At 33.7% G+C, this 25698-nt stretch overlaps 1 protein-coding gene across 4 annotated transcripts in view; it reads right to left on the reverse strand.

The window, feature by feature from the left end:
- The window catches only part of STRN (striatin), a 53173-nt gene that overhangs the window by 20880 nt on the left and 6595 nt on the right, over positions 1-25698 (reverse strand). For all 4 annotated transcript variants that reach the window (XM_070734117.1, XM_070734116.1, XM_070734114.1 and 1 more), the window contains exons 2-8: positions 19862-19965; positions 16664-16737; positions 15115-15193; positions 14334-14501; positions 9206-9341; positions 7756-7891; positions 3678-3788 (exon numbers count right to left, since the gene is read on the reverse strand). In XM_070734117.1, the coding sequence (XP_070590218.1) occupies positions 3678-3788; positions 7756-7891; positions 9206-9341; positions 14334-14501; positions 15115-15193; positions 16664-16737; positions 19862-19965 (808 nt within the window). The remainder of the gene's footprint in view (positions 1-3677; positions 3789-7755; positions 7892-9205; positions 9342-14333; positions 14502-15114; positions 15194-16663; positions 16738-19861; positions 19966-25698) is intronic.

Genomic DNA, 25698 nt, shown 5'->3' on the forward strand with positions numbered 1-25698 from the left:
TTAATTTGAATATTAATTTACATGCCCAATCTTTTTTTCAAGTGTGCCTACAGTACAATAAAACCTGCAAAATGGCTTCCTATTTATCAAGCTTAACATGATTCATCTGCTAGGTGAGAGAAGCTGCAATACTAGTGAGGTGACAGAGCATACAACTATATATATATATATATCTATGACTGAATAACAGAAGCTGGCACAAAGAATATATCTATGTATTTGGGTACCAGGGGTGGGCTACTGTCCGTACCAGGGGGGGTGACGCAGTGGGGTAGTGAAAATGGAGCTCCACCCAGAATACCCAATTTGCACTGAAATATGTTGAAAGAAAATGCAGGATAAGCCACGCCCACAGTATGGTACTAAAAATTTTGGTAGCCCTTCACTGTTGGGTACCCATTTTGTCAACTAAGATGCCTATCCTCCATTTCTAAGGGATATAACTCACATTGCTCAAGAAGTGTTCACTAAAACTCTGACAAGAGAGTTTTGACAAAAATAAGGATGGGAAAAGAAATATAAGTTGTAGGTGCTTCCTTTCACTTGTGAAATCAGTACTGGCAATAAATCTTGAAAAGTAAACTATTATATATTGTATATTAATCAGCAAGGTGAATTAATTAACCCATGTTATATTTGAAAATTGTTGGAACTCCGGCAGTCTAATGTTGCTTGAAATATGGTATTTAAAAGCCTGATACTCACATTGTGTGTATTTTCAATTCACATTACTAATTCATTTTATTCCGGTTCCCAAATCACGGAATACTGTACAAGAATAGATAGACTCAAAGTGGCAAAAAAAAGTTCCAAAATCTAATATGAAGGGAGCTAGCAAACAATTTTCACTGTGAAATTCATTAACTTAGCTGATAAGGGAATAAGAACTGACCACAGATTTTACAGAAGGTCCTGCTTAGATTTTAAGTTGATTGGCTCGGACCCGCTCAGTTGCTTTAAGCCTCCATACTTAAATCAAAAAAGATACGAAAAGTCTGAGAAGCTGGACACACTTCCAATTTCTATTAATAATGTTACGTACACAATGTTTTCACAGAATGATATGGTAGGGGACAGGATTGCTAAAGATGCTACAAATTAGTTATGTACAATATCAAATTAGTGAACAGACCTTATTTATCTTTCCCATTAAATTCAAGGAATTGACTAGGTAACGAGTATGTTCTCTCAAAAGTCTCTATGAGATGCGTTTCTCTTCTTAACAAATGCCTCACAATGATTTTTGAGGCAAATATACGCAACTTGATATTCATCATATCTGAGAGATTTCATTTGTCCTTCATAAGTCACCATATTCATTGGTTTGTGGATATGAACAAGTATGCACAGCATACTACAAGTACTTTTCATCAAATTCCAGTGTCTGGTGTGCCTTTTGTCATTATATTTATATTATTTTTTAATACCAAATATTTTTGCACTGCCTCATATTAACAGTAATCCAATTAAAATATTAGCTATTCTTTTTACTTCCATAATAATGAGAGAACACTTTACAAACCATTTTAGAAAAAAATGCTAAAAATTAGCAATTAGTACAAAATAATGTACCTAATAATTAGCAATAAGCTAATTCATTAAATCAGTGTTGCAAACTTCTCAATAATTTAAATTAATCATCTTGTAAATGTCAACCTCAATGGTATACTTCAATTATTATGTAAGCTTTCATACTATTCTATATTCATTTACAAATACAATATCTGTATATAGAATTTATATCTATGACTTGTATATTTGGAAAATGTCTGCATGATGATTTTTTTTTAAAAAAATGGAAAACATAATGATATACAGGGCTAGAAATTAAATTTTGAAAACTGATTCAATTGTTTGTCATTCATATACAGTGTTCCCTCGATTTTCACAGGGGTTGCGTTCCGAGACCGCCCGTGAAAGTCGAATTTCCGCGAAGTCGAGATGCGGAAGTAAATACACTATTTTTGGCTATGAACAGTATCACAAGCCTTCCCTTAATACTATAAACCCCTAAACTGCAATTTCTCATTCCCTTAGCAACCATTTAGATTATTACTCACCATGTTTATTTATTAAAGTTTATTTAAAAAAATACTTATTAAAGGCCAACGAAAGTTTGGCGATGACGTATGACGTCATCGGGTGGGAAAAACCATGGTATAGGGGGAAAAAACAGCAAAGTATTTTTTAATTAATATTTTTGAAAAATCATGGTATAGCCGTTTCGCGAAGTTCGAACCTGCGAAAATCGAGGGACCACTGTATATACAGTATATATGCAGTATATATATATATATGTATGTGTATATACACACACACGTCTCAACTTAATTGTTATTATATCAACACTATTTTTAATAAATGATATATTTTTCCATTTCGAGCCCTGCATTCAAGTTATGAGAAAAGCATGACCTACATGGAGCAAACATTGAAATATAAGCAAGGGTAGAAATTAATTTATTAACTCTCACTCTTGTTAAAGATATGTCCAGACCAAAATTCTCTACTCTAATTCTTTATATGTTGATTTTATTATTTAAACACTAAGTTCATTATCTAAGTTATTCCTTTTTTTACTGCAATGTTCCCAGCACTACAGAAGTTTCTGTTTTGAAACATGCCATTAAATTCAGACACTCCTCTACACCCAACTATGTAAACATACTTAAAATATTAGTATGCACAAAAGGCAAGAAAAACAGGGAAAGCAAGAAATATCTTTTTGTAACATCCATTAAACCTATTGACTTTATGTAAAGAGAATTACCCCTAGGCAATAAATCTGGGGGAGGGGGAAATCTGCACTGTCAAGAGGCTGTCTTCAGGTTTGTATATTAAAAACTGCTCTACAGAAAAATGTGAAGTCCTAGTTATCTGTAACATACAGAAATACGAAATGGCTCTTTGAGACTTGGTCATAATATAGGGAAATAAGGTTAAATAAGGTTCAGGAGGGAAGTGTTTTTAATAGGAAAGTGAACACAAGAACAAGGGGACACAATCTGAAGTTAGTTGGGGGAAAGATCAAAAGCAACTTGAGAAAATATTTTTTTACTGAAAGAGTAGTAGATCCTTGAAACAAACTTCCAGCAGACGTGGTTGGTAAATCCACAGTAACTGAATTTAAACATGCCTGGGATAAACATATATCCATTGTAAGATAAAATACAGGAAATAGTATAAGGGCAGACTAGATGGACCATGAGGTCTTTTTCTGCCATCAGTCTTCTATGTTTCTATGTTTCTAAATATAAATCAGGTAATATACAGAGAAAAAAAGACTAATTGCTACTTATTGCAGTACTATCTGATATCAAAATCCCAGAAATGCAGAGGAGAGATAATATGATGCTATTTATACCGCAAGAATGTTTCCTCGCATAAATATTGTCTGGTTTGGACAAAATTTAGCAAGACATGTTTTAGAGTTGTCAAAAATGCTCTTCAGCATATTTTGTACATTATTTTGTCGATGTATACAATATTAGTATTACCAACACATTTAGATTTTAAGTAGCATTAATTTCCACCCCTGGTAACTATAAACTGGAAAGCAGTCAGGAGCAGCAAAGAAAAAGAGTAAGTAGTTTGAGGAAAACATTGAAATAAGGATAGCACTGGTGAAGTGAAAGAGGCAGGATTTGTGAATCTAGGGTGCAATGTTTTCCACTTACTCTTCACCCCCTTTTTCCCCTTGCGCTCCTTTTTGTATTGTTCCTTCAGTTTGGTTATTACTCCCTGGTCCACATTCCAGGCTTCAGGCATGAGACACTGGTCGTCCTTTTCTAGACAAATTAAAACAAACGAAACATCCTTTTTGTGTTATTTGGTTTCTTAGAAATGCTTTATTTTTGGAGTATTGGTAGCAGCTGAGGATCAGCGAAATGTTGACACCAGTGATGTTATAGTTATCCACTGAATTTATATGGCTGCTTATCTCAAATACATGACTTCAGATGGCTGGCAGTACAAATCAGGATTTTAAAAGTGAATAACAACATTATAAACAACATGAATAGCAGCTGAGAAAAACAATAAAACAATTAATATAATTGTGATGCAGGATCAGCTACACATCCAGGTTAGGTCAACGACAAGACTAGGTTTTAAGCTTTACATAAGGGTGAATCTGAGTTTGAGCGGAGTGATGTTCCAGACAGCAGGCACCACAACCTAAAGACTCTCTTCTTGGATCCCCTCAGATGACACTCCATTACAGACAGAACCTGGAGCATGCTTCTCCTTCCAGTTCTTACTGATTGGGTTGATACCATCAGGAAGAAATGACCTTGCAAATGACCACTGGCCACAATCCATGAAGGACTTCAAAGGTATCTACCAGAACCTTCGATTTAAATTTGGAAGCATACTGGCAACCAATGCAACTCATGGACTATAGACAACATATTTTGAAGAACAGGCATCCATAATTGCCCATATCACTACATTTTGCACCAGCAGAAGTTTCCAAATTCTCCTAAAGTAGGAGAATATAGAGCACATTAAGCAGTTCAATCAGCAAGTGACCAGGGCATGAGTGACTATATGTAGGGCCTCACAATTCAGGAACAGGGCAACTAGTACATAATATGCTGCCACTAAAGGTTAAATTAAATGTGATGGTCTTGTATTTCTTCTCATATTCAAGCTTGTTCACCAAGAAAGTGTTCTAACTCAAAACTAAATTCTTACCATCTCTTCTGTTTTTAAGGATTACGGCTATAATATCATCTTTGATTTAAGCCAGATTATTCTAATCGTTAAGACATTTTTAGAAACAACAAATCTGTAGCCGGTACTAATTTTTATTCTGGTCAGAACAGAAAATATTTCAATTATAATAATTTCAAGAATGAATTTTAAGTTCTGTTTGTGTATCTGAATATCTTGTCAAATTTCTCCCCTACTGCATAAAGCTAAAATTTAAAGCGGAAAAAAAGATGTATGGTTGCCTTAACAATATTAATAGCAAATCTAAGTTTTTTCTTTCATTCAATTATGAAATATATTTCATATTTAGTTTACATATTGCAAGATACAACACAAGAAACATGTCGCACAAGTGCTTTCTGAAATTGCTCTAAATTATACATTAATGAGTCTTAGAGTGGATTTTTCCTTTTCAATTTTTCAATTTATTTATTTATAGTCCAAGATAAAATGATTGCATTGTATCTTTCCATGGTATACGGTATTTTTTATTTATTTATTTATTTATTTATTGGATTTGTATGCCACCCCTCTCCGCAGACACGGGGCGGCTAACAACAATGGTAAAAACAACATGTAACAATCCAATTTAATAAAACAACTAAAAACCCTAATTATAAAAACCAAACATACACACAAACATACCATGCATAACTTGTAATAGCCTAGGGGAAGGAATATCTTAACTCCCCCATGCCTGGCGACAAAGGTAGGTCTTGAGTAGTTTGCGAAAGACAAGGAGGGTGGGGGCCGTTCTAATCTCTGGGGTGAGTTGATTCCAGAGGGCCGGGGCCGCCACAGAGAAGGCAAGAAAGTATACCAAAGCTTCAAGTTGTATGTTTTACAATGGTAAAACAAATTGCCTGAAAGAACTTTAACTAAGAGCTCGTATTATATAGTGGTAAGAAATACATTTGAATACTTGAACTAAAACCACAAGGCCTAAAAATTTGCTAAAACTATTTGGAATATTGGACAAATATCTACATAGTTTACAGTTTCAGCAAACATATTTAATAATCTCAAGTGATAGATGCAATCGTCACTTAGTAACCAGAATAGGTCTGGCAACTTGGTTATTAAGCAAAGTCGTCACTACATGGGAAATGTGACCACAATAGTGCTTATGATCTTACTTCAGCTTTCCTTTGTTTTACAGAGTTGTGAAGGTTGTAAATGCAGGTTTTGGTCACAATGTTAATTTTTAACATTGTAGCAATGTTACTTTTTAATAACTGTCATACCTGTGAATGGCTGCTATCTAAGGCAGGCGTTAGTGAAGGCTAACTGTAAAGCAAGTTTATTGAAGTTTTTCAACTTCAGTACAGATTTCTGGCTATTTTGTGATATATAATCTGCTTATACAAGCTTGACATTGTAACAAGGAAACCAGAGTGAGGTGAATCACAGCAATCTTTACTCCTAGTGTGAAGTCTTTTCTAATAAGAAAATGATACAGATTTAAGGAGTTTTATACTCCTAAAACTAACAAGCTGATTAGGTATATCCGGGGAACAGGACCGCTACTACATTGGTCAGATACTATGTATGGTTTACTTCCCAATGGCACTTTTATTGGGAGAATCTAAGTAAGAAGGAAATTGCCAAACCTCCAAACAAATTGGGGAAGGATAACAGGTGAGGGACTTAGTACTCCTGATTTGTGTTCTTAACTCATTTTCATATTTGTACATCACATAGAGATATGATCTTAAACAACTTCTTGATAAATAAACTAATTCTAATGTTTTAAAAGGAAACAGTTGTATGAAAAGGTCTTCCATTAACCCATAAATGGAAAAACTATTTTATTGGATAGTTATATATTGCTCTCCAATTTCAATCCATTGCAATCTTACCTAAGCAAAGTTGGTGAGATTTACCTTAAAGAAAATATACTGCTCAAAAAAAATAAAGGGAACACTCAAACAGCACATCCTAGATCTGAATGAATGAAATATTCTCATTGAATATTTCATTTGCACAACTATTCCATTTGCACAACAGTATGTGAAATTGACTGTCAATCAGTGTTGCTTCCTAAGTGGACAGTTTGATTTCACAGAAGTTTGATTTACTTGAAGTTATATTCTGTTTTTTAAGTGTTCCCTTTATTTTTTTGAGCAGTGTGTGTGATGGTTCTGTTAGCTACACCTTCAAATCATACTGTCTGCCATGAGTCTGTGGAGAAAGGAGGCATAGAAATCCAAACAAACAACCAATATCACTTAAATGACACACAGGGGAATAAAAACCATATTGCATATGGGAAATTTACCAAGGTAATGGCAACAAACCCAAATGCAGAAAAATAATAAAAGGTGGGGATTAGGAAGAGACAAGGTAGATAGTATCAGTAACAGAAGTATCTTTCTATATAACAGTGTAAGAGAAAATACAAGAATTAACCAAGCATGTCTACATAGTAACTTCAAGGAAATGGTCAATTCCTATTATATATATAAAGGATACAATGGAGAGGTATGCCAAAGAAAAGGTCAGTACTTGAAGGGCTATAAAATCTGCAGCAAATGGGTTAGTAATGATGAACACTAGATATTAATAAGGTAGCCACATTTTTTTAAAATTCCATTTCAAATTTTCCTCCCCTGAAAGAGCAAAAAGAAAAGCACAAAATATTGTAGAGGAGATATTGTATGAAATAAAGATTGGGTTTACATTAACACACTTAAACCTGGGAATCTGGCTTAACATAATTGCTATGCTTTTATTATCACTCCCACGCCAGTAGATCAAAGGTGATGATATAATGGACCTTGTCAGATTTTTCAGTTGCCAATAAATCTCAGTTTGAAGAAGTAAATAGGCATCAAAATTCCACAACAAGCAGATGTCTATGTGCAAGAAGGTGATGGACCATTCATAATCAAAAGTCTCAATTATACTATCCTGGAAAACGCATTTGATTTCCTTTTCTGCCTGCTGGTGGATATTGTTGGGATCTGAAATTATGGTATAGATTCTTCTCCAGTTCCAGGTAAATGACTGCATTTAGACTGCATATTTTCTTTCTTTTCTTACCCCAGTCTGTACCATCTCCTGAACTTCTGGATTCTCCATCCCCTTCATCAGATGTAGCTAGGAAATCAAATTCCTTCAGGGCCTCTTCGGTATCTCTGTCTTCATTGCTGTCAGGCAGGACTCTTTTCCTCACAATCTATGGGAGACAATTTTTTTCTCTCATTATGTGATTTTTTTCTTATGTTTTTGTACCCTTTATGATTGTCTTATGATTATGTACCCTATATGTTCCGCCGCTGTGTTTCAACCGCCCGTAATTACAGGGTAATTAGTCCAGGAAGACACATACCTCACGATAAAAGGAAAACCCAAAAGTTTTTATAAACAGAAAAACAGAAACAGCTCCCTTTTTAAATATCAAAAGGATTTTCTGGTACACACAAGGCACAGGTTAAATGCAATCCAATTGCTCACCCAATAACTGGGAAATTGAGTCCAATTCTAAAGTCCAGAGAGTCCACACACAATCTTGAACAGCACAAAACCCACGATCTTAACGAAACAATGAATCAGATAAACTGCCATGAGGCTAAAACACCAAGTTGCACTTTTATCTGTAGCACTAATTACAGCAGCCCCACCCAACCACAGGTGGCCTCATTTTCTCTTGTAATAATCCTTCAGTTGTGGTCCCTGGTGGAAAAAACGTTGGGGACCACTGCTTTATACCATGCTTTGAATAGGTTCTTCGATATTACAGACTTTATCTGTCTCATATATATCTATGGACACCCAATGAGCTCAAAAATAATTTCCATAGCACCCATCAGATGAGTTATCTGGCATAGCAAAATAAATTACCAGCTTCTAACATAATTTATCTTCATTAGAATGTCTACATGTGCCACAGGCATTATAAAATATATTTACCAAAATTAATAGCTATATTTAGAAATAAGTCTAATTGCCTAGGGCAAACACAAAGATCATCCGAGAGTTGCTGTGATCATCCCAGGAATAAACTTGTCAGTGTCCCTTCTAACTGATCATTTTACTAAATATCCATTTATTTATCAAATTTGGAGACCAGTTGATTAATTCAGATTTGGTGAACAGTTAAGCCTCTCATAACAACTATTTTGTATGAATACACAAAACAGACTCTTAAAAAATTATTCTTTTGTTGGAACCCTTAATATAAATGTAGACCTCAAAACTTATAAAACCAGTTAGGCTTCTAACTCTCATATTAGATTCAATGTGACTGCATAGCTTTTTCACTTTTTCCTCTTGGGATATTTCTCCACATGTCTATCCCCCAAACACTAATTAAACAACCTATTTAGACTAGAAAACCCATTGCTGAAGGGATATTTGGACAGCTCTATGGAAGCTTTTTCCTGATCCAAGTGTTTCCAAGTGTTTTACAATTTGTTTATAATATGTGTGTTTTGAATGATCAAGGGCCTTTTAGTACAATCTTTATTTTACTAATTTGTTTTCAGCCCACCGTTGATGTATCCATGATTGTCCGCTCTCTTCCATCGATATCATCATCTTCCTCTTCATCGCTAAATTCTGCAGCAGCATTTTCAAGGAATTTAAATGTTTCTAGCAGAGAGGCAGAATCTGTCAAATCTGGTTTTCTAGATAAAAATTAAAACAACACCACAAATTAATTACCTGAAAGCTTCTTTTCATGAAGCTTTATAAAGTTGGATAATATACATCACAAATTTCATTTTTATCAGATCTACGTATTTGAAAGTAGAAAACATGGAGCAAGATAATGCCATACAAGTTTAGAACTTTTGGTAGTATCCAATATTTTTTTTATTTTAAGATTTCATTACGAAGTGAAACTGAAACCAAGAAAGGGAAGACTAAATTTGTTCTTTTTTTCCTTTACTATCCAGTACAAACAGCCAGAAGGACTAGGAAAAACCATTAATATTTTCTGCCTAACTCTAGGTCCCACCATTCATATTTAGATCCTCTTTTTTAACCAGTATTTATTTATTTACTTTACAACATTTATATGTTGCCCATTTTGCCAAGAGGAAATTCTGGGCACCTAATAATCAAATTAAAGCAATAATCTGATAACAATTGTGAAACTGAAGATAGCATGAAAAAGAAAATACATAGAATCATGGTTGCTAATGTACACTTTTGAAAACAAACATTTATTTATTTATTCATTCATTCATTCGTTGATTTGATTTGATTTGATTTGATTTGATTTGTATGCCGCCCCTCTCCATAGACTCGGGGCAAAATTTTAACAGTGCTTCTATCACTAAACAGGAATCTCAAAATGTTCGTTTTTGCATTTTACATCTATTAATCTTAAGATTAAACATAATAATTATGATTGCTGTTTAAAACTATAGATATTTCTAGACTACTTAAGATTGTTTAAAGATAGAAGTAACAGCGCAACTTCTTCTGTTGACACAATAATGAGCAATTGCAGGCAAGAAGAAAATATCTAAAGCTACAATAATAATTGTCCCAATACTTAAAAGTTACTGAAAAAAATAAATTTCAATTTTTGTCGCTATTTAAAAAAATAAGTGAATAAATTTAAAACAATTACTAAAATAAATCTGTCCTACCATGCTTTATTTTCACATCTAGGTCCTATAACCTGTATATCGCACTTAGTTGCACATACTACTCAAATTCACTGAAATAAAAGTTTTTAAATAAGTGATTGAACAGCCATTTGCCTGAAATGATATAGTATCTCCTGCTTGAGCAGGGAGTTGGAATAAAAGACCTACAAAATCCTTTCCAATTCTGTTATTCTGTTACATCAAAGAAAAGTCACTTTGAAATACTTCTCCGAAATATAAGCAAAGCTACAATTTCTAAATATTTTACATTCGTAAATGACAACATCAAGATAGGAACAAGACTTAAGTACAGAACATGTTTACTCATAAGTAGATCTCAGCAAATTCACGGTAACGTACTCCTAAGCAAATATTGAATATTACAAAGTATATAATGGTTTATGTTAACAGAGTTTCATATCACAGTTATGAAAACTGATTAAATGGTACCACGTTGTACAAACATCAGGAAATGTAGGCCAATCCCACTTTTCCCAACCGGATTCCTTCCCAATATCTTGAGACTACAGTTCTCAAAATGCACAGCCACAATGAACAGATTCTAATTATTTTGTACAGTATAAGTAGCCCAAATATTGAAAATATTTGTGTAATTATTTTTAAACACAGTTTCCAGCCAAAATTGTCATAAGTATAACACATACTGAATGAAGCAATTAAAAAAATCAGTACAGTACAACAGAGGTTTCCAAACTTTCTTAATTGATAGCACTCATAATATCTGTAATGCTTTTATGGCACCCCTAGCCCAAGTTATGATCTGCCTTGAGATAGTACTTTCCACGATGTCTGAGAAATATCAAGAAATGCTGTATTTCACTCAAAAATTTAAAATATCCTGTGTCATCCCTGTGGGTTCACTTGGCACCCCAGGATGCTCTGGCACCAAGTTTGGGAAATGCAGCAGAAAATATCATCGAATTTAAAATAAATAACCAGATAATAGACAAACTTACAGTTATTTTGTGAAGAATAATTACTTTCACAAAACAAAAATTTATTGCCTATTTTCAGTAAAGCTTTTGTGAACTAATTTCAGATAAAAATTAGATTTTAACTCTATGATATACACTGCTCAAAAAAATAAAGGGAACACTTAAACAACACAATATAACTCCAAGTAAATCAAACTTCTGTGAAATCAAACTGTCCACTTAGGAAGCAACACTGGTTGACCTCCAAAAATGCAGAGTCCAACACTGAGTCCTTTGGGACTGGGCGGCATAGAAGTCGAATAAATAAATTGATTTCACATGCTGTTGTGCACATTCAACTTTGTATAGAACAAAGTATTCAATGAGAATATTTCATTCATTCAGATCTAGGATGTGTTATTAGAGTGTTCCCTTTATTTTTTTGAGCAGTATATTTTCTCTGTGAATCATTAGTAGTAAGACGTTTTGAAGATGGAAGAGCAGAAACAAAATAACCTAATCCTAAATTAACCTTTCTCTACTAAATCTTTCAATATGTATTAAATTATTCTTCTCATAATTGAAATAACCTTAATTTTATGATGACAGCTCTAAAGTTTTAGGAAATGCACAGGGGGAAATATTTAAAATAAAATATTTTTGTTTACCATAATGAATATCATCTTATATTGTTACAGCTAGTACTTCAGCATAAATGCTTAAACATACTCCTATAGATTTCTAGTTTGAAATTTTAAAAGAGTTTCTTATATATTTAAACTGTTGAACCAATTTTAGAGCATGAAACTTGTTACAGAAATAACATGCTATCATAAAAGGCCAACCAGTCTGAGGCAAAGAATGGTGGAAATTATAATCCCAGGAACAAGACATATTAGAAATAAGGAAGAAGGATTTGAATTTTAAGAGCACTTAAATAGTGTTTTGATTGCAGAAAGCAGATTTCTACTTTCTCCCTTCTATAAAATCTCTGTATCTGTTCCTGAGCATGAAGAAGAGGTCGTTTACAACATTTGATGCAATGCAGGAGGCTGGAGATGTAGGAAGATGATCCATGAAAATCCAAGTCTCTTCTTTGGATTAGTGCAAATTTGTTCTGTTTAGGCCAGCCAAAGGCTGCGAACAGTAAGAAGTAACAAGAAAGAAGACGTGTTGGGATGAACCAGCCTGTTATTCAGAAGCAAAGTTCCATCAAGCATAGTAAATGTAAGGGTTTTTTAAAAAGTTTCTAAGGTCTTCCCAAGTCTTTATATCAGCTCATCTTTACATTAAAACTTCTGTATGGATATGAATTATGGACCTATTAATATTTTACAGTCTATCAATATAAGGCATATTTCTATTTTTGAATTTTAACAAAATAAAAAGATATTAAATGAAAGTAGATTTTAGGTCAAAGTTGCCTTACAAAAAACAGATAGTACAATGATATCCCTTGTAAGTCAATCTTAAAAATCAAAATGTTTGACAAGTTTTTGACTTTATTATATATTATATCCAGTATTAAAATAATGCATATCTAAAAATTGGTTACTCGATTTGCAAAAAAAAAAATCCCCAATAACATTAAAATAAAAAAGCAGAGATTAAATGAAAACTATCTGGTATACCATGCAAGGCTGTACCAAAAAAATATGGCATTTTATTGATATGTTCTTCTTTTATCAAAAAATGTTAATGGCAAGATGCACCCTTCATATTCACAGCAAACATTGGAAATGCTAGATATTAATATCAGTTAATTGTTTAGTATCCCTGTGGGCTTCATGCTGACATATGGTACTTATCTTTCATAAAAGAAGTCTGCTGATCTGAAGAAGTGCAACATTTCTTTCATTAAACATTATGAAACATGTGTGAGTAGTATTATATCTGTCAAACTATCAAAATTATATTTCCATGGACAGGCTTGATATCTTCCAGGTTGCATTCGATGCTCTTGATTATATAAGTTTCACTGGGATCTGTACATTAGCAAATATATTGGCTAGTATAAAAATACTATGGACAGAATAATTATTTTTTCCTTAAGGAAACGCTAGGTCAACTTTAAATTACTTTCAGGAACATTAAATACAAAATTTGCTGTTAAAAGAAGTTTCCTTGTTCTGAGTCTGCTTCACTTATGGATTTATAACTATTCTGGTAACAATAAATACAAATACAGTATATGCCCACCAATTACATTTCCTAGAGGAGTAAAGACCTCCAAAAATGCAGAGTCTGTGAATTAAGTCTTCCTACAAACAATTTATTATTTTATTTTCTTCCAATTCCATCCATGACAAGTTCTAAACTATCCAACAGCAGCTAATTACTATCTCACACTATACCAATATGCCAAATTACTGCAATGCCACCAATGCCAATAGTGATCATCACTGGGTCTTTTGATTTCTCTCTCACAGAGACTATGCTAGTGTTGAGAACACTACATACTTTGATATGTCTTTCAAGAAAAGCATAGTACAGTGTTCCCTCAATTTTTGCGGGTTTGAACTTCGCGAAACGTCTATACCCCGGTTTTTAAAAAATATTAATTAAAAAATACTTCGCGGTTTTTCCCCCTATACCATGGTTTTTCCCACCCGATGATGTCATATGTCATTGCCAAACTTTCGCCTGCCTTTAAAAAACATTTTTTAAAATAAACTTTAATAAATAAACATGGTGAGTAATAATCTAAATGGTTGCTAAGGGAATGGGAAATTGTAATTTAGGGGTTTAAAGTGTTAAGGGGAGGCTTGGGATACTCTTCATAGCCAAAAACAGTGTATTTACTTCCGCATCTCTACTTCGCGGAAATTCGACTTTTGTGGGCAGTCTCGGACACTGTATTGGTTAAAAAAAGAAGTTAAAAAAAAATCATGTGGTGGGCTTTTTCTTCCATTTAGTATAGTAACTGCATAGCTTACAAAAACAGAAATGTGGAGAGAGACTGATCTTTCCTTTAAAAACAGCATCTACATTCTACCACATAGGTGTAACATATACTACTTCATTTTTAACACAGAGAATTTTTAAAGAATAATTTCTACAATTTCTCATTATTAGGAACACTTACCCTATCATCACTTTTTGTTTAATCTCAACATCTGTACCGTTCACCATTGATTCTTGGCTTTTGTCAATTTCCCTTTCTGGACCATCACCTGAGAGACCCAGCAACGTCCGTACTCGTTTTGACTTCACATCCAGGATTGTGTCAGTATATCCCACCTCTTGCAGGTATCTGTATAAACAATGACATGGCAGTTATTCAGGAGCTATCAAATGAGTTGAAAATTTGATGCACTCTGCCCAGAACTGATCAACAATTTAAGTAGTTAAGAGGAATAATGTGGCTTTTCCCTGACACAACAGGCTTACAAATCAACTTGTACCAGCTGCAGAGGGGATGTCTCCTGCAGTACCAGTCTCTACAACTCCCAGGAAAAGTAGAGAGCTTTTCTATCCATGCATACACAATTATTCATTATGTTAGTCAAGAAGAAAATACATCTTCAGCTATATTCTTTTATAAAGTGGAAACCAAGGAAACCAGCAATAATTGGCCCCACTTTTCATCTTTTCTCCAGTAAAAACTTGGGAAGAGTTAGTGAATCCAGAGTAATGAGTTTCATAAGTCAAACATTAGAATAAATGAAATCAAAAAAAGTTATAAAAACTGTCAATTTTATCAGTATGAAATAGCTTTTGCAAGTTAAGGAAAATAGGAACTAATGGCACCCCATTACTTTTAATCATCATAGCTATCAGAGCTGGAAAAAAGAGATACTAATATTTTGTTTATTCCCACCATATTATGAAGTCATTACTAAGTTTATTATTCTTAGACATCTTACTGTCGGAGTAACTGTCTCCCTTGTTTCCATATTAATTGACTATTGGGTTGTGACTGAACTTCAGTTTCATTTCCTTCATCTGAAAAACAGTGACAAGACTAAAATTAGTACAACAACAATGTTAGAAGAGTCACTTTTATGCAAATTTATCTTCTAGCATTGATTAAATATTTCCAGATTATTTAAATAACAGTGAAACAAAATAAAAAAGATGTACAAAATTTTAAATAAATATAATATGCATTGGATATTATTCTATGGTTACTCCCAAAAATATATTTCTGCATACCAACCTAATCATGTCCATAGAATATTACACTGAATTCCTATAGCTTCAAATAGAAAATAAGACTTTAAGTTAATAGCACTGGCAGGACAATTTATTATTACCTACAGTGGTTTTCTATTCTAAAATAACTTTATAAGAAGTGAAATCGGGGTCAATTTGAGAACCCAAGAAATCTACCCATTTCAATTATCCAATCATCAATGCAATTAATCTGAATTTCATATTGTTTATATTGCTTTTAATGTCTGCTTTCCCAGTTATTAAATGTCAATCAGCCTATATTTATTTTATAAATTCTATGTGGTTCATGCATAGATTTATTTCCAGTTGTTAATTGTAACTGTTAATTTTCTGACTAACCACAACAAAAAGATAAAAGAGGCCTATCAAGTAATGTAACCACATGATCACTCATTATTATTGCAATGCTGTAAAATACAGGCAGAGTTGAGACAAAATTAGTATCAAAAGTTTGAAAATTTATAGGATTGTCTGTATAGGCAGACTAAGACTAAGCTTCATTTTAAACAAGCTAGGAGGAAGAACCACACGTGAAAAGGAACAGCCTGTGTTCCAGGGGTGGGTTCTGACTTATCTCGCTGCTAGTTCGCTTCCTCATGCGCCACGTGGGCACACACAGAGCTTCTGCACATGTGCAGAAGCAAAAAACAGCTTCTGTGCATGTTCAGAACTGAAAATTTATTTATTTTATTTATTATTTAGATTTGTATGCCGCCCCTCTCCGCAGACTCGGGGCGGCTCACAACAAAGTGAAAACAATTTACAACAAATCTAAATTACTATTTAAAAATATTTAAAAGACCCCATTTTCTAAACACACATACATACAAACATACCATTCATAAATTGTATATGCCTGGGGGAGATGTCTCAGTTCCCCCATGCCTGACAACAAAGGTGGGTCTTAAGGAGCTTACGAAAGGCAAGGAGGCAGTTCTAATCTCCAGGGGGAGTTGGTTCCAGAGGGCACAAGAGGGTACAAAAACAAGATGACGGCACCTATGGTGCCGAAAGAGCTGTTTCAGGGGCATCACTGCCAGTTGGGTAAGTAAGGGGAAGGTCCCGCTACTGTTTCTATAGAACATGTCTGAACCAGCAGGAGCCCACTTCTGCCGTGTTCTCTTTTCAGCCCTAAACACTGTTTCATGCTAAACTATTCCAAACTCTCAGGCTTTACAAAACGACAGCTTTGGCTTTTCTTCAGTCTTAACGGTCTTCCTCTATAAAATTAATTCTTACCAGAATCATAATTTGGTGGCTTCATATCTCCCTGGTTCAGCTCTATACCATATTTTAATTTGTGATATTTAGCTCTATAAAGAAAAGAGGAATCAATTAGGGCACAAAAGTGTCACAGTCCCCTTTCTCTTTCATATCTACATATTCCTACAAACATAGATATGTTCAAAATATTATCTATTTTTTAAAAATATCAACACTTTATACATACTTGAAAGTATATAAATTACAAATGGGCGTAAATGTGGGCAATTTTAATTTAAAATGTTTAACAAGTTACAATCAAAAAACCAATTCAGCTATGTTTAACAAGTCTGCAAATACTCTTATTTACAGAAAAGAGTGGAATTGCTGTTAAACTGAGAAACATAAACATAAAGCTGCTAAGAAAAATAGCACAACACAATCTACAAGAAGATTCTAATACTAAAATAACCACATTTAAATCTCTTTTGAGGTTTGAGTTTAACGTTTGCTTATGTTATAGATAATAAAACAGTTTAGAACTCTGAATTTTTAATTTGAATTTCATACAAATAAATGGAATGGAAACTTGAGATATTTTAAATATCATAAATTTATTATCATGTCCTTTTTGCAGAAATCAAGTGTTTTATTTTAAAAAGCTTATATAAATCAGATTGTTTAGGATAATGTTTAAAAGATAGAAGGATTAAGTTTATTAGGATACTTTTATTTCTCAGAAAAAACCTCTTTGATATTAGCATAAAAACAAAAAAGATGCAGTTTGATGGATTTTAAAATAAATTTAGAACCAACTACTTTAAGACATTTACTCAAACATTCTTGTCTTGATTTTTTTCGATATGCTGATCAGATTCATTTATAACATTAATTACTAAATATATTTTAAAAACATTTTTGAGCTTTATTTAGCACTATTAACCTATACAATTAACAAACCAATCTTTAAACAATGGCAAATAAACCAAAAATGCAACTAAGAAGGAAAGGAAAAGAAAATCTATTGTATATTTTATATTTATCAATAGTCATAGGTTTACTAATAAATATATAACTGTAATAAAATCAGTACAAAATATTATTGTAAAGATCTCTGCCATAGTAACAGATATTTTATTTATTAGATTTGTATGCCGCCCCTCTCCGAAGATATTGATTGATGGAAAATATTGCCTTTTCCAAACAAATACAACAACCTTTCTTTAATATCTGGAATAATATCACATTTCCAATTTTCCAGTAATATCAATTCTACAAATAGTGTTTAGGATAGAAAATGAGATCTTTGCAAGGTTCCTACTGATGAAAAAGATGTAAATCATTTATGTCATTTCCATTTCAAGATATTTAACAACAGCTTTACAATTGATATAAACAAAAAAATTAAACATAACCATTTATATATACTGTATATTAATACCTGTGTGTGTGTGTGTGCGCGCGCGCACGCACGCATACACACACACCTACACACGCACACAATATATATACTGTATATAAAATAGATGAAGGCAATATGATGTATATAGGATGGGCATGTTGTTTTTGATTGGGCATGCTGATTTTGAATGGTCAGAATCTAAAAATTTAGAGAGCATGTAGCATAGAGATTAAGAAAACACATTCGGTCTACTTGACGTGGCAGAAATTAAAATTAGAATGGTGCTTTACTTTGATTTGCACTCTGCATTTACAAATTGATTGCTCATCTCTCTTATTTCATCATCTCTTATCTCACTTGATCCGGTTTTTGGAATGCAATAAATCACCACCAAGTTTATCTCAAATTAAGAAAACTAATAAATAAAACTACAGCGATAGAAAATATTATGAGCTGATTATCTTTCTTATCTTTATATTTAGGTCCTGCCTAGAATGAAGTTTTGGTTTCGGACAATATCTGTTTGTCTGATATGATTTTGTTTTGACAACTGATGCACCATTTAAACAGTAGCAAAAAGGATATATCTTTTGTGTGGCAAGTAAAATATACAGTAAGATGTCACAGGATGCAAAGGAAAGAGGAAGATTGAGTTTATTTGTTTTGAAAATTGTATATTGCTGCTTAATGTTTGGTTTGAATGAAAAAAATGGGTATTGCTAAGTGAAGGCTTTTAGGACATGACTTGATATATGGGTGGCATGAGTATCTGTGGCACGATTTAAAAATCTTTATGGTGGGCATGCCATACTGAGACTATGGAATAGATACAAACTCAGATTGCTCCCCAAAACATCTTTGGGGCACTCAGCACAAGTACCATTTTACAGACACCAAATAATAGGTAAACACAAATGGGTAGCTTATAATGAGATATTAGAATTATGTCAAGGAAAATACAAAATAAAATCAAGAGGAAAAACTAGAGGTATAATAATAATAATAATAATAATAATAATAATAATAACAACAACAATAATAATAACAACAATAACAACAACAACAATAACAACAACAACAACAACAATAACAATAATTTATTAGATTTGTATGCCGCCCCTCTCCGAGAACTCGGGGCGGCTCACAATAGTTGCCAACAATTTCTTATTTACAATTATTAGAAAACTTTAAAATACACAAAAGAATGTATAATTTGGACACTCTTGGGGTTAGTTTGGAATGAAATTATGTACAAATGATGAATATGTAGTTTGCTAAACATAAATCAGTTGAAATTTGGAACAAGAAAAATGATAAGTGGGCTAACATTTTTGATTATAATATACAGAAGGAACAGTGAGAAAATATATGTCTTAATATACAGTACTATGTAATAATCTTAGAAAATTTTATAAAATGATGTAGCCACTGGTATATGACTGGTATATAACATCAAAGAAATTATCTACAATATATAAAGGCACTTCAAACTTATATTGGAAATGTGAACATCAAGAGGGAACATTTTATCATGCTTGGTGGACATGTAGTTCTCTTTTCTTTATACTAGTTTGTATTGGTTTTAAACCTTACTTTTTAACTTAATAAAATTATAAAAACATGAGTTAATAATGGCTGGGGTAATTTTACAAATAATTTCCTTTATACTTAGAAGACTTGCACCTAGTTATAAATTATTTCATAACATTTTATTTTGTACTGGAGATAAGAATAGGGAAAGACAATCAATATTGGCTTTGGTATAAACTAGTAAATAGTTTTTGCATTTAACAGTTAACAGCTCTAAGATATCTACAACTTAAGCACCATACCGTTCTTGTTTAAGAGCATATTCTAACATTTTTATTCTTCGCACTAAATCCTTCTTCAAATTCTCTTGACCTTTTCTTTCTCCTTGAAGGAAAGCAATTTGAGCCTAAAATAAATAATTTCAAATAAAAAGATTAATAGAAAATCTGTTTGTTTAAATTGTTTTATATGTAGAAACTTAATAAAAAATATTTTTAAAAAAGAAAAAGAAAATCAAGCTGTTTTCTTACATCTGTTCCATGACAAAATATTTGAAAAGTATTATTCTTAACATTACATATTAAAATTCCCATAATTAAAAGTTAACAACACATCCATACATCCTCCATCACACATTCATTCATTGTGTGAGCAAGGTGTTAAAATATCAATGGCACCAGTGATATCATTACATGTTATCATTACATTAAGGCATATTAGGGAAGGGATATGTTTGGGCCACCAGAAGTTGTTAACTTGCAGTTTCAAACATCCAAGCATGTCAGCTTGAGCAGTCTGACATTGAATATCAGCAATAAATGTTAAAGGAGCAGTAGGGAGGGCACATATTATCCACCTGTGGGAACAGGAAAATACTTCTGACATAGAAGGATGTATTATTTTAATAAAGAAGAAATGAACTGCATTTCAATGAGACCATAAGAATAATTAATATTAATATACATATATGAATGCATCATACTCAGTGTATTTTCTAAACTATTCAATACATTAATGAAGAGCAACAAATCTAACTGTATACTATAGATTTATTTATCACAAAAGACAATGGTATAATATTCAGCAATAGAACAAAAGTAATCTAATAAAAAGTTATAGTTTGGCTAACAAAAACAACAATGAATGCAACTATGACAATTTCAATGCTTCAAAGAATTTCAAAAAGGAAGAAGCTTACAGCTAGAGGAACCGTAGAAAATATGCTTTTGTGCTTGATAAAAGCACATTCTCTACAGTTCCTCTAGCTAGCACAATTGAATTCACCAGCCCCTAAATATGAAATCCACCGCACCAATAGTTCTCGAAGATGTAGTGTGCTGTCCAAGCACAACCATAATCACCACTTGCAATGAGGAGGTATTTGGGGCTCAGGATTGGATCAAACCTATGCAACTTTATTTTCTTTATTGTACCTGCATATAGTTACCCAGTGGATCTGTTTACAGTCGTTGTGTCTCTCCTGGAAAAGGTAGAATTAGATATTCACTTAGGGAACTATGGAGGGAAATATGTTCAGCGTCAATCAAATAAAATTCCTTAGATTCACTTCAGGTTGGACACTGGTTGTGAAGCAGGTCTTATGGAGTTGACTAAACTTGATAACCAAGGCTAGGAACAATGCCTAAGGTGGACTTCATTTGAAAAATCTTTGATCCCATTGCGTCCAAGAAAGTGGACAGTGTTCTGGGAACTGTGAATATGGTCACCCGTGCATTAGTTGCATTTTTGTTGTTTTCTGGACTCATTTATGGTTTCAGCATTTTTTGTGGCTCCTTCTAGTGAGTCCTTCAAAAGACTAAGAAGACTCTCTAGGATAGTAAAGAGGGTACAACTGGAAGAAATTGGTTACTTCGGAATCTTTGCTAAAACTCACTTTGTTCCACATACAAAAAAAAGTCTGACATCTGCAGAACAGCAAGCCAGAACCTGCCTTTACTGCAAAGTTTATTTATATCCTGCCATAATAGACAGACTCTCAGGATCTTGCAGTAAATACAAGAAAATGATTTTTAAAAACTACGTTGAATCTATTAACATAAACAACAATAAATTTAACAGAATGAAATTAAAAAACAGTGCAATGCATTAAGAGAATTGCAACAATGTTCTACAGAATAAGATTCTAATAGCTTCTTAAAGGCTGGTGGACTGATCTCCAATTGGAATCTTGGATTTCCTCACATTCTGAAAATGTGGAATCACTAGCAATTGTTCCTTTCAAATTCTATTAGGTTGAGCTAATGTAATTGGGAGAAAGTGATCCTGTAATCTTCCAAATGATTGTGAGAATGGAGCCAGTTCTCGTGGTGTTCAGAAATATCATTCTCCAAGTCATGCAATTGTGAGAAGGATGCACACTTGGGAGCACGGTGACAAGCAGATTTAGTAAGTTGAGTGTGCTGTAGAAAAACCTTGAATATAAGTACTATGCACATGCTGTGGGCAGTGTTCCCTCTAATTTTTTTTTTTGGGGGGGGGGGGCGGAAAAGTATAGTGTCTGAGCGGCAATCCCTTTGGGACTGGGCGGCACATAAATAAATAAATAAGTAAGTAAGTAAGTAAGTAAGTAAGTAAGTAAGTAAGTAAGTAAGTAAGTAAACAAATAATAAATAAATAAATAATAAATAATAAATAAATAATAATAAATAAATAATAAATAAATAAATAAAACAAACAAACAAACAAACAAACAAACAAATAAAAAACCCACCCTGTTTTGCCTCAGAGAATTTCAAAATAAAATACTGTACTGTGTGTCTATAACAGTGAGCTCATAATAGGGCAACTCTATCAATATCAAAATGCCACTTAAATAGTTGAGCTAGTTTCAAACTAGATTTTGATTTTCTTTCTCTCTTCCTTACTCCCATTCTTTTTCTTTCTCTTTTCCTTCCTCTCTTTTTTCTATCTGTTTCTCTCTCTTCCTCTCTTCCTCTCTCTTTCCTTCCCTCTCACTCTTTCCCTCTCGGCTTCTGGGCAGGTTTGGAAAACTCTGAGTTGATGATGATTTTTAAGTGAGCGATTGCTCACTGCTCAGCTTAGAGGGAACTATGGCTGTGGGTCCCCTTATGGGATGGGGTAAGCTGATGCCTCCCAAGCCTTGCTGGGCAGTGAATAGGCTGACGTTAATGTAGTTAATGCATGGGACTCACTACCTGACTCTGTAGTATCATCACCTAACCCCGAAAACTTTACCCTGTGACTATCCACTGTTGATCTCACCCATTTCCTAAGAGGTAAGGGGCGTGCATAAGTGTACCAGCATGCCTACTGTCCCCTGTCCTAATGTTTCTCTCTAACTAGTATCATGTATATAAACATTGTTATATCTTTGCATACTACCAATACGCACCTGACAAAATAAATAAAAAATAAAAAATGAAAAATGAAAAATGAAAAATGAAAAATGAAAATATAAATATAAATATAAATATAAATATAAATATAAATATAAATATAAATATAAATATAAATATAAATATAAATATAAATATAAATATAAATATAAATATAAATATAAATATAAATATAAATATAAATATAAATATAAATATAAATATATAAACAAACAAACAAACAAATAAAGAGTCTTGAATCACAGCAGCTTTGAGTATGCTGGTGGGCCAGATGGGCAGTTGAGGTGAGAGGAGAGATAGGCAGATGGGGATAGTTGCAATACCCCTGCACTCAAAGCGTGAGCAGACTGCCAAGCCCTTGAATGTTCATTTCATAGGGTTGCTGGAGCAACCATCACTTCAGACACAGATTGCAAGCCCCTTTGCTCAGCATTGTCATAATTTCCAATGGTCACTGAAAACATGGTTAGTGAGGAGTCCTTGTATATCCACTTTGTTAGGTTCATACCCATGTTACTAGACTCCCGCCAGGCCAGATTGCAAAGCTATGTTCTAAAGCCCTTAACAGAAGGCGACCAAGATGGAGGCCAATCTGACCTCAGGGGGAATGATGTTCTAAAAGACACCAAAGAAAAAGATCTCCTCCTAAGTCCCACCAGGTGCAACATCCTCTTTACTGCTTCATCTCAATGTACATAGATACAATTATGAAACAGTAGCCATTCTAAAAAAAACCACTCTCAAACGTGTGAGGCTTTACAGGTCATTATCAGCACTTCGAATTGAACTTGGAAGCAAACTTGAATTTAGTGGTATGGAACAGAGATCTACTGTAGGTCCACTGTAGCTATATTCCAACATCTTTATCCACAAGTGCTGTTACCATGGAAGTTAATCTCCCATTTTTACATGTATATTTTTTATTTTTTGTTTCCAAAGAACAATTTTGCACTTGTCTCTTTAAAATTTAACTATTATTTTCAGCCCATTTTTCTAAAACAAAAGACAGCAAAAGAACCTGAAACTAAGACATTAGCTATCCCACCCAAATTTCTAGCATCTGGAAATCTGATAAAAATTTGAACTACTGTATATTCATGAAAAAAATTAAAAATTGATAATGTTTCATTTGTGACATCTCACTTGAAACCTTTAACTTACGAAGAACTACTTCTGATAGCACTTTTGAGTTTAGTGCGGACCAACTATGCACCTACTGATATCCCTCCAGCCCATACTCCTAGTGCTTGCTAATCTGTGTATTATAAAGGTAAGGCATATTGCCAAATACTTTGTTGAAGCCTCATATCAATTTAATAAGTTGCCTACTCAAAAAGTGAGATAAGAGGGAGGATTTGTTCTTGATGAATGCACACCTGATAAATTATCCTAGCAATTATATTGTTTTCAAAATGCCTACAACTCAATTATCTGCTCTATAATTTTTCCAGATATTAATATCAGAATGACTGATTTGTAGTTCATAAAATTTCATTCTATTTCTTTTTGAAGATAGAGATATTTGCTCTCCTGTAATCATCTGATAGTTCACTCTTTTACATGCCTCAAATACAATCCATAGATATGTCTTTTACTATCCATACATCTAATCTATCACCACCTAGAGATATAGAATTCAAAGTAATGAAGCACTTACTATATTCTTATAAAACTCAAGCTTCAATCTTACCATTTCACATGGCCTTTCACAATTTCCTAGTACAACATACAAAGGTTGCTTTTTAAGAAGACTGCCCAAAACCATTAGTTGAAAGATCTGTTTTTCTGTGTCTGTTACCTGTTTTGCCTCCTCCTTTGAGCAGCTGTATGCTGCTGCTATTTTCTTTGTACTGTGAGCCTAATTACTGAAACCATTTTTGTTCTCAGCCTAATGCTCTGTACTTTTACTTTCCTGACACCAACTCTACACTTCAAAGTTATATGCCTGTACTCTTTCTTTGTTAGAAACATAGAAACATAGAAGTCTGACGGCAGAAAAAGACCTCATGGTCCATCTAGTCTGCCCTTATACTATTTTCTGTATTTTATCTTAGGATGGATATATGTTTATCCCAGGCATGTTTAAATTCAGTTACTGTGGATTTATCTACCACATCTGCTGGAAGTTTGTTCCAAGGATCTACTACTCTTTCAGTAAAATAATATTTTCTCATGTTGCTTTTGATCTTTCCCCCAACTAACTTCAGATTGTGTCCCCTTGTTCTTGTGTTCACTTTCCTATTAAAAACACTTCCCTCCTGGATCTTATTTAACCCTTTAATATATTTAAATGTTTCGATCATGTCCCCCCTTTTCCTTCTGTCCTCCAGACTATACAGATTGAGTTCATTAAGTCTTTCCTGATACGTTTTATGCTTAAGACCTTCCACCATTCTTGTAGCCCGTCTTTGGACCCGTTCCATTTTGTCAATATCTTTTTGTAGGTGAGGTCTCCAGAACTGAACACAGTACAGTGATCCCCCGTTTATTGCGTCCCCAACCATTGCGAACAGGGTACTTCGCTATTTTTCAACCCGGAAGTCAAAAATACCATCTACGCATGCGTGCCGGGCACGCATGCGTAGATGGCAGCGGCTTCCCTGGGTCTTCCCCCTCTTGCTGGCGTCAGCGAGGAGTTTCCCCACCGCCCACGCAAACTCCTCGCTGCCGCCCGCCCTTCGCCCGCCCACGCCGTTCATTCTCGCCGCTTTCGAGCTGAATCCGGGAGCAAATTCGCTCCTGGATTCAGCTCGAAATCGGCG

The sequence above is a fragment of the Erythrolamprus reginae genome, chromosome 1, assembly GCF_031021105.1.
Source record: "Erythrolamprus reginae isolate rEryReg1 chromosome 1, rEryReg1.hap1, whole genome shotgun sequence".
Lineage (NCBI taxonomy): Eukaryota > Metazoa > Chordata > Lepidosauria > Squamata > Dipsadidae > Erythrolamprus > Erythrolamprus reginae.